Genomic DNA, 15,512 nt, shown 5'->3' with positions numbered 1-15,512 from the left:
GCAGGTCTTTCCCATCCTTATTCTTGATAGTGAATAAGCCTCACAAGATCTGATGGTTTCTTAAGGGGGATTTTCCCTCCACATGCTCTTGCTTTGCCTGCTGCCATCCATGTAAGATGTGACTTGCTCCTCCTTGCCTTCTGCCATGATTGTGAGGCCTCCCCAGCCATGTGGAACTGTAAGACCAATAAACCTCTTTCTTTTGTAAATTGCCCAGTCTTGCCCAGTATATCTTGTCCAGTATATCTTTATCAGCAGCATGGAAACTGACATAATATAATTCCCATATGCAGTCTAGACCATTGCTATTCAAAATGTGGTCCATGAACAGCCAGCATCAGCATCACCTGAGAGTTTACATTAAACATGCAGAATTTTTGATCCCATACTAGACCTACAGAATCAAAATTTGTAGGTCTGATTCCCACATACACATTAAAGTTTGGGAACTTCAATCACATGTTATCACTTACAAATAATCTCCTCCATATCCAATTCATCACAAAACCTCACCCTGAATCCTATAATGTACCTGCCATGCCCCAAACCCAGACGGCCGCTACTGCTAAGAAACAAAAGTATAATAAATGATCATGTACCTTGTCATAGTCCTCAATGTGACCATAATCTTATAAATTGTCCTTAGCTGCCTCTTCCATTATGCCCATCACAGCAACTGGCCCCGACTTTTTTTTTTTTTTTTGAGGGAGTTTCTTGCTCTGTCACCTAGGCAGGAGTGCGGTGACGCAATCTCGGCTCACTGCAGCTCTGCCTACCGGGTTCCAGCAATTCTCCTGCCTCAGCCTCCCGAGTAGCTGGGATTACAGGCGCACACCACCATGCCTGGCTAATTTTTGTATTTTCAGTAGGGACAGGGTTTCACCATGCTGGCCAGGCTGGTCTTGAACTCCTCACCTCAAGTGATCCACCCACCTCGGCCTCCCAAAGTGTTGGCATTACAGGCGTAAGCCACCACGCCCAACCCCAAATTCTTCAACATGCAGATTCTTTGAGATCCTTTGTGGTGTCCTCACTTTCTATCCCTGCCTCTTCCACTCAGATACTTAGGAGGGTCCTGTCATTGGCCATCTCCTTTTTCTCTCTTCAGACTCTATACACAAGGGATCCCATCTTCTCATAGTTTAAACTACCACATATGTACTGATTTCTAAATCTCTGCCCTGGGCCCATCCTAACCTCTCTGCTATAGGTCTCAGATATGTATATCCAAATGTTTTCTAGACTAAGCACATTAATTTCTCAAAGGTATCTGACACTCAAATGTATCTAAAGCTGAAGTCATTATCCTTTCTCAACCTGCTTTTCTCCCTATATATCCTATCTCAATTTACAGCACTCCCATCTGTCGTGCCAGGCCTCAGGAATCATCCTCAACCCTTTCTCTGCCACCCTCAGCATCCACTTATAAAAGGCCTCTGCCTCACCTTACAGTGCCAATCAATCATTAAGTCTGGTTAATTCTACCTCCTGAAATATTCCTTCTATCTCCCCATCTCCTGCCCAACTTTAAGCCCTCATCAACTACTGGCTGAATTAATACAACAGCCTCCAAACTCATTTCCCCACCTCTAGTCTTTCCATCCTAAAATTCAGCCTCCATACATCAACAAGTAACCTACGTCATATGAAAATCTGACCATGCCACCCCAGTGCTTTAAACTCCTCAGGGCTCCCCACTGTATACCTAATGAAGTCCAAGTTCCTCACCATGAGAACCCTCCAAAACTTCATTCCTATCTCACTTCTCTGGCTTCATTTCTCAACTCTCCCTATACCTTGTACTGTAAACTCTAGAACTACATACGTTACCAGTCTCTGGCAATCACCATCCTATTTTACACTGCTGTTTTTACTCCTGCTGTTCCTTCTGCCTGCAAAACTCATTTCATCTTGATTCGTCTACTTTTACTCCTTCTTTAAATATAGTTGAGGCATGGTTTACTTTACAAAGCCATTCCTGAACCACCAACATGCTGGGTTAAGTGTATACCACTCCTGACCTATGTTCACCAGCCTTAACATTCAACCACATTAAACAGATTATTCATTAATAGATCTGCTCACCTTTAGTTTTATGCCCTCTGCTCACAAGACAATGTATGCCATAATAAAGGGGATTCCAAACGTTGAACTGAAATAACCCATTCTTCAAAATGATTCATCACTAATCTTCAAATTATAAAGGTACAATGATCAAAGACCCACTCTACTCAATAAGTGTTATCAACTTCATACTTAAGTGAGTTGCTACTGGAGCATTAGGTAAGCCATGATTTGACTTTAAAGGACTTTCCTGAAAAAGACCACTTTGACTTACCTTACATTTAAGGGTGCAAAAAGGAGCCAAATCTAAGATTTCCGGAAACTTTATGTGTTTGTTAACCTTGCGTAGGTTAAAACCAGCCTAAAAGAGAAGCATAATAGATTGATTTCTTTTCTTGGAAAAGCAATACAGGTTAAGTAAACTGAAGTCCCCTCCGATGTCCAAAAGAATATCAACATTAAGTCCTAGTTCAATTTTCTTTGGAGACTCAATTCTTCCTGAAGACTAACTGATTCCAAGTTGGTTTGCTTTTGCTAAGTACACACGTATCACACAAAAAACACACACCAACACATTAAGAAAGCTATTCCCAGCTGGACATGATGGCACATGCCTGTAATCTCAGCACTTTGGGAAGCTGAGGCAGGAGGATCACTTGAGCCCAGGAGTTCGAGACCAGCCTGGGCAACACTGTGAGACTCTGTCTCTACAAAAAAATTAAAAAATTAGCTGGACATGGTGGTAGCCACCTATAGTCCCAGCTATTATAGAGGCTGAGGTGGGAGGATCGCTTGAGACCGGGAGGTCAAACCTTCAGTGAGCCATGATCGTGTCATTGCACACCAGCCTGGGTGACATACAGGACTGTTTCAAAAAGAAGAAAAAAAACTTTTCTCGTGAGAAAATTCTCAATGTTTCTGCTTCAGCCATCCGGAAATGCCAGATTAAATCACAGGTTCTGAGTGCTTAAAACTCAGCGATAGCATAATACTTTTCTGTGAAACACACGCTCTCAGCCTCATGCTCAAACCAAGCTTAGTGAATTGCTAATAAAGGCCCACCCAATTAGTCAAGCCCATACCAACCACAAGAGGAAAAACGTTCTGAAGATACTGAAAGTACTTTTGGAATTTGCAACACAGTTTAGAAGTTATACAGCTATAGCAAAAGTTTTCCAGAAAAGATGAGGTCACCAAAATGATGACAATCCAAGGCACCAATGTCTTTTTATCAAGGGTCCGTAAAAACAAGATGCCACACACAAAACAGAAAAAATCACTAATATTCCTAAGCATGAGATATATGTAACACACCAGTCTTTTTCTTTTTTTAACCTGAAATAAAAGTAAGATGCCAATCGTACTAAAAAGAGGGACATAAATGAGTTCTAGGAAATCTGAGGAGATTGTGCCTCCACCTTCACATGTGCCTCTGCGTAGCCCCTATGTTTTTCCCTTTCTGACTTCAATGACATTAGAGTTAAGAAACAACAGAAAACCAAAGAAACAAAGTAGTATGTTGAGACAGTAATGAAAAAAATAGGTAATAAAGTAGGTGTTACATATTTAAAACAAATTTTGGGTAACAAGGAGTACCTGCTGAAATCTCTTTAAATGAAGAGTAAGAACAGGAGGAGCGAGAGAAATGAGCATCTGCTTTTTGGCATTGGTGTAAACATGCTTCCTTTCACCTAAAGAAAAGAAGAAATTTTTAACAGGAGGAAAATCATTTTAGACCCCTAAAGCATTCAGATTTGCTATAAAATCATTCCAAACATCTAAAGCAAGGATCAGTAAACTTTTTCTATGAAGTACTAGATAACAAATATTGTAGAATTTGTGGAGTAAGAGGCAAAATCAAAGATATTTTATAGGTATTTATATATGAGATTAAAATGTCCATACATTCTTACTGATGAAATCAAAATACAGTAATAACTGAGAATGATTACAATCAGAGCAAAACTGAATTACTGTGGAGAGACACAATATTTTGGTTAATGAGGTTGAAAGTTTAGTATATTCCATCACATCAAATCATTTGCAAATGCTCATCTATAAAAAATATTTTTTAGGCTGGGTGCAATGGTTCACACCTGTAATCCCAGGACTTTGGGAGGCCTAGGCGGGCAAACCACTTGAGGTTAGGAGTTTGAGACCACCCTGGCCAACGTGGCGAAACCCTATCTCTACTAAAAATACAAAAATTAGCCAGGCGTGGTGGCGGGTGCCTGTAGTCCCAGCTACTTGGGAGGCTGAGGCAGGAGAATCTCTTGAACCCGGGAGGTGGAGATTGCAGTGAGCTGAAATTGGCCACTGCACTTTAGCCTGGGAGACAGGGCAGGACTCTGTCTCAAAAAAAAAAAAAAAAATACACACACACACACACACACACACACACACGTATGGTCTCTGAGCTGATATATATACAGACAAAAAGTAAGCCTATTTTTGTATAGTCTCTGAGCTTATATATATATATATACACACACATACATATATACACATACACACACATAGATACATACACACACACACACAGGCTTACTTTTTGTCTCTATATGTAAATAAATAAAATTCTACTTAGAATTTTAAAATGTTTCAACAATGCTACTAAAAATCCTTAGGAATCCACAGCCCCTCCACATCCTATTTACCCAAACCCAAAAAAAAAAGGCAGTGGGGAGATAAGGAAAATTGTCAGTATGATCCTTTCTCCCATTTGAGGAAGACTGTAAGAAAGCACTGTCTTCCCAGTGCTTTGCACTGGGCATGTCATATTAGTTCACTGATAAATTCAAGTGTGGCATCCTGGGTGCAAAGGAGGTAAGAGTGGAAAAAAATAGCCACTATGTGTCAGGATGCTGTGGTGACTGCATTCCAAGGGGACAATTTACCCACAGGGAGAGATGTCAGGGAGAAAACTATCCCATTTAACTGCTGCTGGGATGTCACAGTGTATTAGCCACTTCAATAAAGTCCTACTTCTTCCATCCTTCTATTAAAATATTTACACAGAAAAGGACACTTATTCATGCCATCCAAATCCTGATACAATTAGGAGTACTCTACCTATGCAGTGCAAAATGTGCCCCTGAATATTAATTTTACGTACAGTGAGAGCATTAAAATACCTTTTATATTTGCCTTTGGTCCATTACACTGTCTCCGTGTGCATACTTCACAAAGCAGTTTATTTGCATCTCGAAGTTTCTCATTACGGGTGAACTGATATAAACAATGTTGGATTGAACACTCATCAGTATTGAAAACTTCCCTGTTTGCAAGAGTACAGAAAGCAGTTTCTGGATCTTCATTTACAACCTCATACACCTTTGTTCCAGGAGTATGACTATCATTCAGAATCTCTATATTTATTTCATCAGGATGAAGAGCAGCATTCAAATTTAGGTTTTTGAAACCATTGGAAATGTCCACTTCTCCATTGCTCCCTTCCGTTAGGTAGGCACCATTTAACTTCCTAGTACAGTCAGTGGGAGAAGATGTTAAAACCTCCAGATCATTATCCATGTCGATATTTTTCGTATCTACTTCCTCTGTGGATTTTTGATTGTCAGTTACACTTTCAATCATTTTTGCTTGGCCATTCAAATCTTTCTGGTTGACACAATATTCTTTATGCATAACACCCTCTTGTGAAATATGGTTGGATTTAATATTTACTTCTCCTTGAAGTGACATTTCAGCTTCATATTCACTGTCTTCAGGATGGTCAATAGTACAAATATCATTTAAATGAAGAACTTTTCCTTGAATTTTTTGTTGTCTTCGTTGGTTCTGGGTAAAAAGTATACGGCATCAAAAAATAAAGAAAAAGAAAGAGCAGGAGAAAAGGAGGAAGAGAGATAGAGGAAGAAGGAGAAAACACACACATGTACTATATGCAGTTTTGCTGCTTGTCAATCAAAAATAATTTCCTAAGGAAGAGTTCACTCTCACAATCTGATCCTAAAAAGTTCCTTTGCTATCAAGGATCAAAAAAATTATGACGAAATTGGCTGGGCATGGCAGCTCACACCTGTAATCCTAGCACTGTGGAAGGCCAAAGCAAGAGGATCACAAGAGGATCACTTGAGGAGTTTGGGACTCAGTATGCTTGGGCAACATACTGAGGCCCCATCTCTAAAAAAAAATAAAAATTAGCTGGGCACGTTGGTGTCCACCTGTAGTCCCAGCTATTCAGCAGGTTGAGGTGGGAGGATCACTTGAGCCCAAAAGTTCAAGGTTACTGTGAGGTATGATCATGCACACTATACTCCAGCCTGGGTGGCAGAGCAAGACTCTGTCTCAAAAAATAAATTATGAAGAAAAGTTATTTAGGCCAGGTGTGGTGGCTCACACCTGTAACCCCAGCACTTTGGGAGGCCAAGGAGGGCATCTCACTTGAGGTGAGGAGTTTGAAACCAGCCTGGCCAACATGGTGAAAACCCATCTCTACTAAAAATACAAAAATTAGCCAGGCGTGCCTGTAATGCACGCATGGGTGGTGCACGCCTGTAATCCCAGCTACTCGGGAGGCTGAGGCAGGAAAATAGCTTGAACATGGAAGGTGGAGGTTGCAGTGAGCCGAGACCACACCACTGCACTCCAGCCTGGGCAACAAAGTGACTCTGTTCCCCAAAAAAAGAAAGAAAAAGTTATTTAAATGAAATCAGGAATAAACCATCACCAACCATCAAAAAGTCACCCTACTGTAGAAATAAAAATATGCAAGACATGGTCTCTGTGCTAAGGGAAGTAATCCAGGCAGAGTACTAAGACTGTTAAACCCAGGCAGTCAAATGTTATACCACATGGTGGGTCTGACTCCACACTAACAGAAAGAAATGTATCCATATGAGTTACTGGGTCAAGGTTTCACTGAGAGAAAAAAAAACCAAACTGAAAGAAAACTCAAGGATGCACAAGTACAGGACTGCTTTGGTCAGAGGAATGGACAAAAGTATTCTGGGAAAAAAATGGCCTGAAGTTAGCAAAGAAGCAAGGTAGCCACACATACAGAAGAGAGTAAAGAACTTTTCCCTTTAAAATCACTCTTGCCACTTGCAACCTACTTCCAAATAGAGGAAAAGAAGGCATTTCATCAAGATTCCTGTTACTGAAATGCCTAAAAACCCAAAGGCATTTCTGGTTGTAACAGAAAGAACTGAAAGAACAGCCCCCGTGAGGCTACTCTGTAATACCAGAAGAATGAAGGGCAGCAAACAGGATGGGACCCAAACATGTTCTGATGTGTTTCCGTAAAAACAGAGGAACACATGAATAAAAAATGAGAAAAGAATATAAGCAAAAACTTCAAAGAACATGAAATGCAAATGGCTCTGAAACATAAAAATATGCTTAATCTAATTTATATTAAAATAAATGCAAAATAAAACTGCACTGAGATAATATTTTCCATCTAACATACCAATCAAAATCTGGAAGTTTGATAACACAGAGCTGTCAAGGGTCAGGAGCAACCTTTGTGAAGGACAATTAGTATCAACCAAAACTACAAATGCAATCCCTCTTCTCAAAATTTACCCTACAGATGACTTATGTGTAGGGTTATTCACTAGAGCACTGACCATTATAGCAAAAGACTAGAAACAACCTAAATCAATAGAGAAATCGTTAAATGAATTATGGCACATCCATAACACAGAATCATGCAACTGTTAAAAAAAAAAAAAGAAAGAAAGAAAGAAAGAAAGAAAGAAAGAAAGAAAGAAAGAATGGGCCAGGCACGGTGTCTCACATCTGTAATCCCAGCACTTTGGTAGGCTGAGGCGGGCAGATTATCTGAGGTCAGGAGTTAGAGACCAGCCTGACCAACAGGGCGAAACCTGTCTTTACTAAAAATACAAAAGTTAGCCAGGCACGGTGGCACATGCCTGTAATCCCAGCTACTCGGGAGGCTGTGGCAGGAGAATCACTTGAACCTGGGAGGCAGAGGTTGCAGTATGCCAAGATCTCGCCATTTGTGCTCCAGCCTGGGCGACAGAGTGAGACACCATCTCAAAAAAAAAAAAAAAAAAAAAAAGAATGAAGAAGTTTTATATACTAAAATGGAAAGGACTCCAAGAATCTAAGTATAAACAAACAACACAATCCAGAATGGTATGAATGGTAAGAAAGGGGGAAAAAAACCAAGACTGCATATTTGTATTTGCTCATATTTTCCAAAAGAAACTCCAGAAGGATATGTAAGAAAAAACAAAAATGTTTATCTTTGTCATAAAAGGAAAGTGGTGGTCGGCCGGGCGCAGTGGCTCATGCCTGTAATCCCAGCACTTTGGCAGGCTGAGGAGGGCGGATCACTTGAGGTCAGGAGTTTGAGACCAGCCTGGCCAACAATGGTGAAACCCTGTCTCTACTAAAAATATAAAAATTAGCTAGGCTTGGTGGCATGCACCTGTAGTCCTGACTGCTCAGGAGGCTGAGGCACGAGAATTGCTTGAACCTAGGAGATGGAGGTTGCAGTGAGCAGAGATCGTGCCACTGCACTCTGGCCTGGGCGACACAGCAAGACTCCATCTTGGGTTGAAAAAAAAAAAACAGTGGTGGGAGGGGGACTTATTGTTTACCTTTATATATTTTTAAATTTGTGGGTGTCAATAATATTAACTCGAAAATTAAGTTAATTAAACTTACTACAAATACTTCTTACAAGCAATGCAGGATTTAAAAAAAAAGAAGCACGACGTTTTCTTCACATATACTCAAAGCAATTTCCCTGCAGAGAATACTAAATGAGCTAAATTCTGTAATTGTCAAATGAAAGTGCTGTATCTAAAATAACAGACATGTCTAACCAATGTCATTCAGACTACAAACTCAATAGCTCAAAATATAAAATTACAAGCATATGATTTTCCTCCTAATTACCCACCTTGGCTTGCTTTTTGGCTTGTTTCTTTGCTTTTTTCTGTAAGTGCTTACTTGTTCCAGAAGGAATATCACTTCTCTCTTTTATGTAACTGTCGTTATCTTTTTCTTCCTCGCTATCTTGATCTTCATCCTCCATTGTCTTTTTCAGATTTTTATCATTTACACTTTTCTTACCACTCTTAAAATATAGATAACATAGGTCAAAAACAAAATTTTACAACTACCATTTGGTGAAAAAAAATCCACACTATGTAAATATTTTTCTACTTCTATTATGTATTCGCTTTTTTTTTCCACAATATTTGAAAATAGATGAGACAAAATTCGTTTATCTCATATACTAGAAAGCAATCTTCACATAATGAGAAAACAAGCAAACCAACAAAACAGCAAAAGGCAACATCACATGTAAGTGTAATAGAAATATAACGAAATTTATTAGATACATGCTGTGTCACACTGTAAATACGTCCATTTCCAAATACATTTTCTAAGTGACTTATGTAAGTCACCACGGTGTATTCTTTTTTATTCTTTTCTTTCTTTGCATGCATATGACAGTTTCAGAAAAATAGAAAATAAAATTTGGTGAGACTTTAATTGCCAAGTAACAAGCCAAGGGTCTCATAATTCATACGAAGTTGAAGAATGATTTATCCAATACTCATAACATCTCTTCTTTTTTCCTATTACTACTTAAAAGGAACCAAATTAAAATGAAATAATACCCTTTATTTAACATTTATGAACTTAGGTGTGCAAGGGATTCGTGATTAGTCTTAAATAACAAAAATAAGTATTAATTTTAATATAAGGAAAATACTTCCCTGTATGGAAACCAATCAAACTAATTACTTGTACAGAATTCTGAATACATCATCTTTTTTTCCATCCTTGTTTTTAAAGTAGTTACCCTGTTCTTTATTCAAATCCTAAAATGCATTCTACCTCAAATTAAGAAAAATTTCTGCATGGGCTAGTAATATACAAACTTAAAAAGAGTAACAAGGCTTCCCCCCATAAAATCTTACAGGAAAAAAAATCTACTTGAATAAAATAAACTCAATAGTCTTACCTGATCATCTAAAACTGGGAGGGACAAATCAAGGAAAGATTCATGAACCAAGGAGACCTTAACCAATCAGAAAAGACAGTGTAAAAATGTAAATACTGTAAATGTTACATAGTAAGATCCTCCCTGCCCTGTGGGATGGGGAGTAGGGGATGGGTTTTAAAATAAACAAAGGCTTAAGAAAATTTGAAATGAAAAATTACACAACATTGAGGACTTTGGGTTTGGGGAAATAAATCAAACTGTTTAACGTCTTCAAGATTTAAGGAGTGCTGACATTTCCCACAAAGAACCATGCACATCTGAATAGCATCTGAATAGTTTAAAAAGATATCCTATGAAGGTAGAGATTTCTGCTTTTGAAATAAACAATTGATAAACTGTTGAATATTAGCGAATAAACCCAGTATACATGACATCTACTTACAGTTCTGCATTGATCACACATGATCATACTAGTTAGTTCACCACCAAAGATGCGGTCAACAAAACTTGGCATTGATTTTTTCTTCTCATAATCTATGGAGAAAAAAAAGTCTATCAATTACCAATTACCGTTATATAATTAATTAAACAAGAAAAGCTAAAACTACTTACCTATCTAACTCTAAAATTTTATTTTAAATTTCCTGTCCCACAGACTTCCTCCATTCATAATCACCGTTTTTTTTTAAAGCGATAGAAGTCAGTATTATATATTCCACCTCTGAGCATAACATAATTGAACACAATCGCCTTTTATGAATAAGACAAAAAAGTCCTTATCCAAGATCTAGTCAGTGGGAAGTAAACTGTGCAAGTCAGTGACACTTCTATGTCTTTCTCTCTCTCTCCATTAGTATAAAATGAACAGCTCGGGGCAGGCTGAATGACAGTCTAGTTCCTCAGTTCTAGCTCTAACATTCTAACATTCAAGACTGATAAAAGATACCAGAGTAGCAAACTGGGAGAGAAAATGCATGTAACTTGTTTTGTGAACTCTAAGACTGAACTCCTTTGATATTTTAAAAACAAAAGAAAAACCTCAGGAAAATACTTCAAACAAAATCTTCCTTTTATTTTCCTATGCTCCCAGAAATAATCTTGATAAGTTTAATATAACTAAAAGCCATAATTTTACTACTTGATCAGCCAATTTTCCAAATACGTGAAACCTATAAGCATTATTCAAATGATAATTTATGCAGAACCACACTTTTCTGACAGAAAATGCCAGCGGGGGTAATTCTCTCCATTACTGGCCAGGCTCTAAAGGGCACCAAGGAGGCAAAGAGTTGCTATGAGTTGATTCAAATCTGTGCTTTATAATACAGTGCCCTTAGTCACTTATGGCTATTTAAATTTAATTACAATTAAATAAAAATAAAAATGTAGTTCCTCAGTTTCACCAGTCACATTTCAGGCGCCACACGTGCCTAGTTGCTTCTATATGGAACAGCAAAGGTATAGAGGAGTTCCATCAACATAGGAAGTTCTACTGGGCAGATCTGTCCTAAATCTTTACACGCCACATAATAAGAACTAAGTTGGCTCCATGATTAATAAACCAACTACTGACAACTCACAGTAACAAATATAATTCATGTATTACTGCTAATTATAATTTTAAGCTTTTGAAAAGTAAAACTGTAATTCATCATAGTTCTATCTTTAATACATAAAAAGAATACACCATGGGGTAAAACTGTTCACTTCTGGAGCACTGAATAATTTTTACTAATCAACACTGATAAAGAGAAATTATACATTAATAATTGTGGACTTGGAAATATATGTGCCAGCAATCTTGTCCTAAGGTACAGAGGAATTCAACTATAGTGTTTTAGTTCAAAAAGTCAGACATTACCTTTAACTTTATTTTTTAGTTCTTCATCCAACTTTTCAGTAGAATTACCAAATGCTTTAAGTATTCCTTTACTCACTCTCTAAAAGTAATAAAATGGATATATATATACTATTAAATTTTAAATTTTATTTTCCTTAGAAATATGTAATCAAGTCAAGAAAGTGATCAGGATACAGCTCCCCATATTTACTAAATAATTCCAAAATCACATTTTCAAACTTAATTCAAGGAGCTAAAAAGGAATTATGTCACAAAGCAATCACTAACCATTGAATAAAGGTATTATCTTATCATTTCAAGATCTTAAACCTCTTCAAACCAAAGGTTCTCAGAACATGCCCACCACCTTTGAGAAGAAACTGAAATAGCTTGTCCTACAAGCAGAATGATTACATGACAGCCACAGGGTCTGACTCCAGTGCTTAAAGCCCAGCTCCATTATTTCTGGGGGACCTTAAACTAGGTACTGAACTTCTCTACAGCCTAGATTCTCAATCTATGGAATTGGAAAAAATCACAGTATCCACCTCGCAGAAACTTTGTGAGAACGAAGTAAGGGAATTAATACAAAACACTGAAAACAGTGATTGGCATAAAAATAAGTGCGAAATAAATATTAGTTATTATCACTATTATTAGTACTCATTAATTCATACCCCAAATACATTTTTTTATATCCTGGCAAGTAACAAAAATTTTAAAATGCAACCAATGTTCCCTGACTCTTACAAAATGAAAATACTTCCTAGGTTCAAAAAACAGTGTTAAATCAGACTCAGAATTAAAAGTAAGGGTGTGCTGCACCTGGGTTTGGGAGAAACAGTTTCCAATATTTGGCAGCTCTCTTCGTATAGGTTAGTACAACAGAATCTTTAAAGAACATTAATGCTGTAAACATCAACTAAACTTAAGCCATCATGAGAAAGAGAATTACTGCTAATTCTCTGGATTCATTCTAATGGTGAAAACATACTAGTTGAAAAAGCTGGTGTAAGAAAAAATTTTAAAGTATGATGGCCTTAATAACTAGCTTTCATTGTTTTAACTTGTAAGATATCAAATGAGACAGAAAGCTTATGAAGATAAGATGATAAAATACAATGGTCATAACATGCTAACTTGGTGTTCTTCTGCTCTCATCCCATCCAATAAATAGCGAAGCAGCTCCTGGCTGTCTTGCTGCTGATAGCCTTTAAACCGCACTGCTCTAGAGAAAAACAAAAAGACAGAAAAGCAATCTTCAGTCTACTAAGCTCTGAAGCTATTTTTAGAAAATCTTAGGATCATATCCCAAATCTCAGAGAGTTCTGGTTTCTACAAATTTCTGTTTAGTCCATTAACACCCTTGGGAGATTTAACTATCACATAAAATATATTTTAAAATCCAAATGAAAAAAACCTATGCCTTTTGTATATAGAGGGTTGACTAAATGTAATGCTATTAATATTTTTATATTTTACTATTTAATATTAATATTATTTCTCAGCATCTCACTGAGGCACTGAAAGCACAATCGAAGTGGATACTCACTTTTTACAGACCTGAGAAAAGAGTTCTTTCGGTGTCACAACCCCCTTTTTGGTCTCTTGCATCTCATTAAGAAACTGGCTCATGGCTAAAGTAAGAGGGCCTGGAGGCTCAAGGTTTATTTCTAATGGTTCCTGAATATGGGAAAAGAAATTACCTTCTTCAGTCAAATTCTGGAATCACTGACTTTACTAAAATCTAATTAGTTAACATATACTACCAATGTTCCTGACAGAACTGCCCCATTTAAAAGTTTAAAATGTACATCAAAAGAGATAGAAACTGTTTGGTCACAGACTGTCTTACGCAGAAGTCAGCTCTACTATTTTAGTTTTAGATTATCTGGAACACTTACTACCTAAGAATTGAAAGAGCCAAAGCAAAATGTAAATAATAAAAATGGATAAGGAAATATTTATTTGGTTACACAGCTCTTAAGTCACCTTAAAGATGTTAAAAATAATAATGTAAGCCTAAGGCTTCTCAAACATATACACGTTCCCAAGAAGGAAGCTTAACACTCGAGCATAGAAAAACAGAGCACACACAGAGCAAACAGATGTAAAGACTCCTTATAACTTCTATTAGCCTGAAACTGTTTAAGTTAGTAGCCTAAAGTAAAACAAAACAAACAAAAACAGTGGAAATGAGTGTCAGTTATTTAAAATAATTTAGAAAACACACATTCAGAGAGGAAAGTTACAGACTAGAAAAGTCTAAAGAACATACTGTTAATGCCAAATCAGGTGGTTCAATTTTTACAATTGTTCCAGACATTTTCACTTCTTTTAGTAGTTCTCTAAGCACTGGTGTTTGTGACAAGTTCTAGAATGCAGGGTGAAAAAAAAAGAGAAAAATTATTTAAAGGCAAATCAACTCTGATACTTCTTAAGTGTCTATTCTATCAAAACAGAAAATCATGACCAACACTGAAAACTCTAAACTTGGAAAATGAAAAGTTACAGATGCTTCTCTCCCTACTCTATTTGGGTCATAACTACTTCAGTTCTGAGCTTATTCATCACCTCAGTGGGGCATTCTCCCACCACCCAATCAGAAGTAGCTATCCCCAATCTTCCAGCATGACTCTCTCACAACCACTTACCACTACCTGTAGCTACATATTTGCTTCTATATGAGGTTATCCTGTGTTTCCTCCACCCAAGTGCAAGCTCCATGAAAGAAGCAGCAGTATTTCTTTCAAACCCACTGCACCTGAGTGCTCACCAAACTCTCTTACTGTCATGCAATAAAACTTTCCTCAGGTTTTCTTTGGCCAGGCGTGGTGGCTCACGCCTGTAATCCAAACACTTTGGGTGGCCAAAGCGGGTGGACGGCTTAAGCCCAGGAGTTCAAGACTAGCCTAGGCAACATGGCGAAACCCTGTCTCTACAAAAGATACAAAAACTAGCTGGGAGTGGTGGCGCATGCCTGTAGTCCCAGCTACTCTGGAGGCTAAGGTAGGAGGACTGCTTGAGCCCAAGAGGTAGAGGCTGCAGTGAGCCGAGATCGTGCCACTGCACTCCAGCCGAGTGACAGAGTGAGACCCTGTCTCAAAAAAAAAAAAAAGTTTTCTTTGGATACATAGAAATAAATTACTCAGGCGGAAAAAACTCAATAATGTAAGTAGCAGATTCTATGAGGAAAAGGACAGCTTTTTTAAAGGGAAAAAAATGACAATGTACCTGCATAACTGCATTGAAGAAACATGTGTTTCCCAAATTACTGAGTCCTTTCACGGTTATTTGGCAAGGAGAATTCATGGGAGGATTCTCTTTAGCCATGTTTTCCTTCTTTTCTCTCTCTTGTTCATTCTTACTCTCTTTTTCTAATTTTTTATTTTCAAGTTCAATATTTCCATTATCTTTCTCTGCTTTAAAAAAAGAAGAAAAGATTTAGCAAAATGTGTAATACAGTCATATCGAATGCAGAAGTATACTTGGGAAACAGTACTAGAGTTTGTGAGTTTACCTGAAGTCATTCTTTCCAACCCACCCACCCATTTGATTTTAAATAGATACAGGTAAATTGCCATCCAAAAAAAAAAACAAAACCCAGTAAACAAAAAATACTCAGACCTAAAGTAAGCATTAGTTTGATAAATGAAA

The 15,512-nt window shown here is 37.6% G+C and overlaps 1 protein-coding gene across 8 annotated transcripts in view; it reads right to left on the bottom strand.

The window, feature by feature from the left end:
• Nucleotides 1-15,512, bottom strand: part of USP16 (ubiquitin specific peptidase 16) — a 29,933-nt gene that overhangs the window by 1,951 nt on the left and 12,470 nt on the right. For 5 of the 8 annotated variants that reach the window (XM_063702734.1, XM_063702733.1, XM_055373846.2 and 2 more), the window contains 11 exons: nt 15,090-15,277; nt 14,134-14,229; nt 13,408-13,538; nt 12,996-13,083; nt 11,877-11,955; nt 10,458-10,549; nt 10,034-10,090; nt 8,960-9,136; nt 5,199-5,862; nt 3,661-3,755; nt 2,339-2,425 (listed from right to left, as the gene is read on the bottom strand). In XM_063702734.1, coding sequence (XP_063558804.1) covers nt 2,339-2,425; nt 3,661-3,755; nt 5,199-5,862; nt 8,960-9,136; nt 10,034-10,090; nt 10,458-10,549; nt 11,877-11,955; nt 12,996-13,083; nt 13,408-13,538; nt 14,134-14,229; nt 15,090-15,277 — 1,754 coding nt within the window. The remainder of the gene's footprint in view (nt 1-2,338; nt 2,426-3,660; nt 3,756-5,198; nt 5,863-8,959; nt 9,137-10,033; nt 10,091-10,457; nt 10,550-11,876; nt 11,956-12,995; nt 13,084-13,407; nt 13,539-14,133; nt 14,230-15,089; nt 15,278-15,512) is intronic. The other 3 variants (XM_063702735.1, XM_063702737.1, XM_063702736.1) reach the window with 1 other exon arrangement.

This window comes from Gorilla gorilla, chromosome 22 (assembly GCF_029281585.2).
Source record: "Gorilla gorilla gorilla isolate KB3781 chromosome 22, NHGRI_mGorGor1-v2.1_pri, whole genome shotgun sequence".
NCBI lineage: Eukaryota > Metazoa > Chordata > Mammalia > Primates > Hominidae > Gorilla > Gorilla gorilla.
Note: the sequence above shows the minus strand (reverse complement) of the source record. Positions and strands in the feature narration are given on the sequence as shown.